Source organism: Cordyceps fumosorosea (genome assembly GCF_001636725.1).
Source record: "Cordyceps fumosorosea ARSEF 2679 chromosome Unknown scaffold_147, whole genome shotgun sequence".
Taxonomy (NCBI): domain Eukaryota; kingdom Fungi; phylum Ascomycota; class Sordariomycetes; order Hypocreales; family Cordycipitaceae; genus Cordyceps; species Cordyceps fumosorosea.
The window spans coordinates 1-7,780 of record NW_017387447.1 but is presented as its reverse complement, the minus strand read 5'-3'; the positions used below and the strand labels follow the sequence as shown (position 1 = coordinate 7,780).

General features: G+C 51.0%; 3 protein-coding genes across 3 annotated transcripts; 1 reads left to right on the top strand and 2 right to left on the bottom strand.

Annotated features, from left to right (window-relative positions):
• Nucleotides 1-2,785: 2,785 nt before the first annotated feature.
• On the top strand, nt 2,786-3,373 carry ISF_10015 (hypothetical protein; the record flags this gene model as incomplete). Its single annotated transcript, XM_018853613.1, has 1 exon — nt 2,786-3,373. The coding sequence occupies one exon, from the start codon at nt 2,786-2,788 to the stop codon at nt 3,371-3,373; it is 588 nt and encodes a 195-aa protein (XP_018699200.1).
• Nucleotides 3,374-3,398: 25 nt separating this feature from the next.
• Nucleotides 3,399-5,439, bottom strand: ISF_10014 (hypothetical protein; the record flags this gene model as incomplete). The annotated part of the gene is made up of 2 exons (XM_018853612.1): nt 3,399-5,223; nt 5,273-5,439. 2 exons carry the CDS (start codon nt 5,437-5,439, stop codon nt 3,399-3,401), a joined length of 1,992 nt encoding a protein of 663 aa, XP_018699199.1.
• Nucleotides 5,440-6,368: 929 nt separating this feature from the next.
• Nucleotides 6,369-6,896, bottom strand: ISF_10013 (hypothetical protein; the record flags this gene model as incomplete). Its single annotated transcript, XM_018853611.1, has 1 exon — nt 6,369-6,896. The coding sequence occupies one exon, from the start codon at nt 6,894-6,896 to the stop codon at nt 6,369-6,371; it is 528 nt and encodes a 175-aa protein (XP_018699198.1).
• Nucleotides 6,897-7,780: the final 884 nt, after the last annotated feature.

Below are 7,780 nucleotides of genomic sequence, written 5' to 3'. Positions count from 1 at the left end.
CGAACGGGACGATGACGCAGATCATTTGAAACTCACCATTGGAGCAGATTTACACTATACTGTATATATTATTGCTTCTTGTTTGTATTTCATAGTCAAATGCAGTCGATATTGGATGACGCTACCATGTTTGGATCTGCTTTTACTAGAAAACAGCAGCCTATTGCGACTTACGACCGCAAGATGGAGCTAAGGCGCGAGACCTTCAACGAGCAGTCAAATGGCAACTGTCCCTCCGAATCTGGCAATGATTCAAGCCCAAACACAGTGACCCCAGCAACTTTTGGGGCTGAACCCAAGAAATGACTCGCAACTGCGATTTAGCCGGTAATGCAAGACATGACAGTAACATCAGCGGCCGCAAGACACAAAAAGGTAATCATTTCCTCGGAGGACTGAAGAGGCAGTTTCTAGGTCCGTGTATCGCAATGTCTTCCAAACAGTGTCATTCCAATATCATGTCAAGTATTACGCAGTTAGTCCACTTGAGATATTGCGATAGTACGGTATTCGTTCCTTGTTTGTTGACGCCGGGCCGTCTCCAGCAAATAGGACGCGCTAGCTATTCTCAAATTATTTTTTTTGGCTGTATCCCATTGTCTCACCATCTTGTTATGTTTGTGCTTGATTTTACTGACCGTCTTGCAACTGCTTTTCACCACCAACTGTCGGCATCCATCATTGTGTATTTTCGACGACTAGCTAGCGTAGTCTTTTCGCTGTTGGTACAGTACCGCGCATAGTGAAGAGAAATGATAGGCAAACAGTATGATCTTACTTCTATGATGCGGTAGGGCGTGGGGATGAGGCGGCCGCATGTGCCGGTAGTGTCACCATCCCCAGCAAACCTCTGTTTCGAGCATGACCCCCCATCCGATATGGCCGCACGAAGGAAAAATTTCAAAGAGCTAACAAATGGATTCGCCCGCTGCATATTCTTATCAATAACTGCACTTTGAATATCCAAACAGTTGCTCGGGTGTTGCTGGAACGGACCAGCTAATCTCGGGTGTCTCTGGTACCATCGGAATGGGCCAGTTCATCTGCCCATCGGGTAACACCGATACAGGCCATTCTATCTGCCTGTCGCGTGCCATTTGTGCCACGGATACCACCGGGGCCATTGAGATGGGCCAGTCTAGTCTCGCGGGTGCCACTAGTCTGCACCAGTCTTTCTGCCTTCCGGGTACGACTGGGATAGGCAGGTCCATCTGTGCGCCACTGTAACTCGAAAAAGACAGCGCTTTGGCGCACAAGTTTGCCACCTGGTACAGATCGCTAGACTGTAGCGCGACGCGGAGCTTCTCCCACGTCGCAATCATGTGGCGGATGCACTGTTCGGTGTCCTCTCGGCTCTGACGCAGACTCAAGAGCTTGCGTTCTGCAGCCTCCTTTTCTTCTCTCACGACTGCTATCTGCGCTTTCAGATCAGCCTCGTGAATCTTGGATTTCAGCCGGTGCTTTTGTTGCGCGATACGGTTGCTCTCTCTCCGCGAGGCTACCTTCTCTAGCTCAATATCGAGGTCGCTCATAGTGACGCATTAGTAAGGGTTCGCAATATGACAAGCAAATCATTAGATTGCAGTCGAGGGAAATTTTTGATAGTATAGCAATAGAAAAAGACGTCTCTCATCATTTCACGCAAATCGGCTTGGTATATATACATGGTCCTAGGACACATGCACGCAAGGTGATGCAGATCATAATGCAGAAGGAACAAAAATTGTGACAAACTGGTTTGCTTCAGCAACTTGCACCAGGAGTGGCTGTATGAGCACAGGGGGTGTTTAACCTCATTCTCCACGCCTATCCCGGCCCCCCCAGCTCGTTCAAGCTTTCCTTACAGTATTCCTGTAATGTTGTAGTTCCTTATTCTCTTCATTAAAAAATAGACGCAAAATTACCGACAAAATCGGCAGCAGATGGCAGCCAATATGCGTCTTTCTCCAACTACCCGTCCTCACTTCCTAATCAGACATTCATCGCAACGTAATCATAACATCCAATTCGTTAAGGCTATGTTTAGTGCTCAATAGATTGTGCCTTAACAGCGATAGAACTTGTATTGTTCCCACGAACGCCTAACTTATATATACGAAGGCTAGTGGCGTGCCAACAATCCTAATAAAGCTGCAAGATCTGTGAGAGATGGACGATTACCGTCTGCGAGGGCAAGCTTAGGTGGCGGCTCAGACGTAATGATGAATATATTCTGTATCCAGCGTCCAAAGCCCGTTGTTTCACCAGGCAGCTCAGCATCGGTCCGACCACAGACGCAAGCTCTTCTTTGCGTGGACGTGAAGAGAGCTGTCTTGGCAATGCTGCCCTGCTTCGTCAAGGCAGCACGAGCAGCCGAGACGTCCGGCGAACAGTCCAAATGGCTACTGTTTCTCCGTGTCTGGCGACAAGCCAAGCACCAGGCACGGAAAGTCCCGGCGAGCGACAGCGGCGAATTGAAAGCCGACTCATAGCCGCAATTGAGCAGGTAGTGCAGGACGTGGCAGTTTCCGGGGCCGCAAGGCCTGACAACGCCCCCCGGCGGGGCGAAAGCACAACACCCAACCCTTCGTGTAGCACTGCTCTTCGGGCTATTTTGTTTTGTCTACTCCCATGTCGCATATTACGCAGATGACTCAACCGAAGTACTGTTGCGTCGTGTGTGGACGAACCAAAGCAGAAGGCATAAGTACAGTACTTGGCCAGGAGGTAGACTGTTCCTTGGCCTCCGCCCCAGCTCTTGCACGCCTCAGTTTTCGGTTCCGCTATCTGCTTCCCAAGACTCGCGATGCACCCGATGCACCGATTACTCAAGTCGGTTGTGAGAATGTTCCACGACACTCGGTCTATTGTTGTCGTCGATTTGATTCTGCATCATCATGGAAAGATCAAGCTTCACGAAGCCCTGAATGTCCTACCATTCTCGTGGAATGAGCTACAAAATACTATACGACTTTTGGTCATGGAGGGCTATCTGCGTCTCGATCCGGACGAGCTTGACATGGCCTATATCCGCGAGCACGGCCTCGTTTATGCTAGCTATGGCTCTACACTGAGCTTCATCGCGGCAAAGCTCGAGGCATCCGGGGCACTGGTAAACGAAATACTGCACAAGGACCCTCAGATATTTTCGTGTCCACGATGTCACAAGGGCTGCGGAGCGCTTGACGCTTGGCCAGAAGGCGGCACGATCATGACGTGTCCGGGCTGCGGGGCTGCCCTTTCTCTTGTGCCCGCAAATGAGCTGGAACGACAGGAACAGCACAAAGAAGAACTTTGTATGGATAGGAGAGTTTTAGCAGATCTGCTGAAAGCCGCCCAGCTGTCGCCGCTGGCTGAGCCGCACGTCCCGGGAGCCCACAATGAAACTACATAGTGATAATTTGATCAGGACTAGAGGACTATTCTGACTGACGGACGTGACTGTCACGACAACACCGGGCTTCCGTCAGACATGATTCATCTAAGCTATGAACAAGTAAGCCCCTGCTTCGAGGGTGATAGATGCTGTGCAGGATGTACTGGTACGTGGCAACCATGAAAAGTAAGACGATCATTGTCATGCCGTGCGCAACGCAGGGCGCGCCGCCATCTCCGTCACGAACCCCGAAGAAAAGACCAGAAAGACATATGAGCATGATATAGATCCCCGTAAATGTCTGGTGAATCGCTATCGGATAGAGGATGCCGCCATAAGCTAGAGCCTTGCCAGCCGCCCCCGATCGGGCCGCCTCGCAGCGAATCGAATAGCGCTGCGTTAGCCAGATAAGAGCAAAAGACAGTACGACGAAGACGCAGATCAAAGGGGCGATAATACAGTAGACCAGCCCTATGCAGGCCAAGGTGGTGAGGACGGGCATATCGCATGCCAATGTGGTGATATCCATCTCGTCGTCGATCGGCCCGTCGGCACGCTTTCTCACCTTGTGCCAGAGAAAGAGCAGCAGTCTCTCGACCTGCAGCATATTTCCAGCACTTCTGGAAAGTGATTGCATGATAAGGTACGAGAAGAAATAGTTGGCGGCACTCGGTAAGTTCTGCGCAAAGAGTGCAAAGATCGCCCCGACGGACTGCAGCTCCCGGAGGTTTCTCAAGTACTGCGGTATGGAGGAGGTGAAGAAGGAAGCCAGTGAGACAACCATGACCATCTGAATGAAGAGAAACACGAAGTACAGTTTCTGGACGAGCTCTGCTCTGTGGGACCGCAGTTTCACTCCGCGAACCTGCGTCAGCCACCTCAGAATGACGGGCAGAATATGCAAGAGGAGCGAAAGCGCTAGCCCAGGCGTGATGCCTGCGACCGCGGCTAAGAATTTGTGCAGCGCGTCGTGTCGATTTACAAATGAAAGCCACGGTTGCGTGCGGATCAGGGTGTCAATCTGACCCAGCGCCGCTGTCGAGGCAACAGGGACAGCCCATAACACTATCATGGCGCTGAGCGTCAGGTTGACGACGGTGCTCCTGATGCTCTGTCTCGCCCACGCGGCACGGAGATTGCGCTTGATAACGTCGTCTTCCGAAACGACCACGAGGGGAAAACAGTCATCCATTTTGTCCTTCAACGCCATACTCGCCGCGATGGGTGGCGCAAGAGGGCTGTGGAACTCCAGCAGCACAGAGTGCGTGCTTGGAAGGTCCTCCGTCTTGTCGCTATAGGGAACTGTGCCCTTCTCCCCGTCCGTGTCAAAGACGTGCGCGTTGCAGAGACCGCCAGGCAGCCTGTTGTAAAACTCCATCATCTCGGCTGTGCTCCCTAGCGAGCTGGGCCAAGGCGAAATTAGGACAAAGACCATGTTTTGGCGGAGGAACTCTTGCCGATAGATAGCATACTCCCTCAGCTCTTCAAAGACCACGCGACAGAAATGCATAATCACGAAAACAGACATGACGACATGAGCGGCGTATCTTGATGTTTCAGAAGCTCTGATGTTTCCGAACGCCAATGTGTCCAGACCTATGACGGTGTCGGTAGCCTGGGTTCGGGAAGAATCCGGACGCGTCATGTCCTGACCCTTGCCGCCAACATAGTTGAGTACGAGCAATACAGGCATGGCGATCAGGAAGATGGGCTCGAAAATGCGCCCTATGGTCTTGAGATACCGTAGCATGAAGTAGACATCTACATTGTCTTTCTTCATGGTGTCGTCGTTGTCCTCGGGCTTTCGGTATCTCCAGGCGTCGGCCCAGAGACTGCGCAGCTCTGTGGCCCGTGACTGGCTGCTTCCACTGTTTGGTCAGCGCCGGTTCTCTGTGTCACAGTGCTTGAAAAACTTACTAAACTGACCCCAGGGTTTTATTTTTTCGCAGAAAGAGAAATAGAGCAATCTGAGCTGTGAAAGAGAAGCACGCCACGGATAAAGCGGCCAGAAACCCTGTCGCACCAATACCGCGCTGAGATTGCGCAGCCCCAGGAACTTGATCAACGCGAGGGGAATGAGACATGGCTGATACCTACAAAGCGGTGCTGCAGCGTGAACCCCTCATTATCTACCAGAACTACGGGCCCTGGATTAGCCTCTCCCGTATCTCGGCTCTGCCGCACTCTCCTACGGTAAGAATCGGAGTCTTGCCTCTTTTCAGCGCCGCGAATACCTCAAATAGCTCGCGCAGTGAGTGAAAATGAACTGAACCCTGGTACTCTTGACCGACCAGCCTGCCGACTGTGTCCAGAATAGCCCTTTCATCAGAGAACCAATACAGCGCAGTGTCTTCGCATTTCAGTGATTGATTTCTGCACCTGAGAAGATCCAAAGACTCAAAAACTCCGCTGTCCGTGCAGATAATCGTGAGTCGCGAGGGCCATGCTGCGTAGATGTGGGTTGGTAGCCAAAATGGCCCAGAGACCCACGTTCCTGGCGCAATCGGGGCTTCGCGAGCGAGCACATGTTTGTTCTCCGAAGCCGCAGCCACTCGCGTTGGCTTTCCATCCACCAGATAATAGTAGCACCCGGGCTTTTCAGTAGTCTGAGGATCCTGCACCGCAATGAGCCCGTCATCAGCTATGGCGATAGCTCGAGCTGGTGGCTTCTTCCGTCTTCTCAAAAAGACCGCAGATACGACAAGTCCGAGGCAAAGTGGCCCTGTGAAGATAGACCTCGTCTTCCACGTATGCAGCGTGATGCTTGCTACAAGGAGAGATGTGAAGACAAACGTGGCAGTAGCAAAATTCGCATGGCGAAAATTACCCAACCTCTTGTGTCGATCATGTAGACCGTGCAACAACGTGGCGTAGAGGGGAACTGCTGCCTGTAGCATGAGATTAGTCACAGGCGGGGCACACAAATAAATGGCTACTTGCACTTAGCCCAGTCAAGGTCTGCATGGATACGTCTAGCATTCGATTAGCCCTTCCCTGCTGTTCTGTCGTTCTGTCATTGCAGCTTACTGATATTGACTGAGAGCATTGCATAAGCAAGCACGTGGATGAGAACTTCATACCACACTATCCAGCCATACAAATGATGGGCCCATGTCGTTTGAGGCGTGGTCTGTCGAGCAATTATTTCCATGACGTCCGGACAAGCAACAAGAACCAGACAGATGAGATTGATGCAGGCTAGCTGGCCTGATCTCCTGAGCAGAGCGTGCGTGTCCGAGAGGATGGACAGTGCCAGCACGTTCTGTGCAACCAAGATAGAGCCAACCAAGGCTCGCAACACCCGCGGGGGAGCAAATCCACTGATGTCGGCTTTGTCAAGCGTATGCATGTTCTCTAGGAGCAAAGTGCATTTATCGTGGATGTGAGACAAGGCTGTTTTCCCGTTGCGGGGGCTTCGCCGCTTCAGCCGAACTTGAATCGTTCGATCCAAAAGCAGACGAAGAACGGGCAAACGGGCAAAGCACAGCCATAGTGCGAGGTTCAGAAGCTGGACAATGAGCCAGATCAGTACAAACTCCATAGCGCGGGAGTCAGCATGGGGCTAGCTGCACATGATGTACTTCTACAAAAGAGCCGAGTAAGCCAAAAATAGTGAGACGTTCTAAGAAAAGTCATGTATGCTCTCATATACATCTATAGTGCGCAATAGTACAGTACAGTACACAGTCTCTTGTTCTCCATATAGTTACATCAATTGACGGCGTGATGCTGCAGATGGTCATTCATTCAAGAAACAACATGGGGAGTGAAGCTGTGCCGATACGTACCGCAAGCTCTGCGTGGCTCAAAGATGTCGGAACACAACTACATATGAGGGTGAGAGACAACAACTACAGATGATGACAGATACACGAAATGGGAGATTGTCAAATTGAATGTGCGCCACGATTACTTAGTGTAGACATGACGGAAGTAGAGTACCGGTATACCTGTTACAGCGATACAGTACACTACATGATCATACAGTAAGAGTCTGTTTCTGTCGTTAGCGTTGTAACGAGTTTTTCGGTGTAGGCGTAGTTACCAGTGGCGCTGATCAGTGCTTGGCCAAAGTGTTTCCGTAGACGTAGCGCACCGTACGAGTGCTCACCAGTCAGCGGCCATAGATGATGGCTGGAATTATCCAGGGAAACCCACGAGACACATGTCAGTCTGCATAGTACAATGAGTGACTATGAGCCTTCAGAACCTGGAGAATTACCATCAATCGTATTCTCGAGAGTAGCCTAGGTAATCTACCGCTATGTTTACATGTGTGACGGACACAATACCGGTAAGCCATTTCTTGCCTGGATTTGAATGTGGTTCTATCAAACCAGCCCAGTAAAAGCCAAATTAGGACTAGACTTCCCAAAGCCGTACTGATTAGAAAGTTGGGATAACTAGCGTAAAAACCGTTATGGG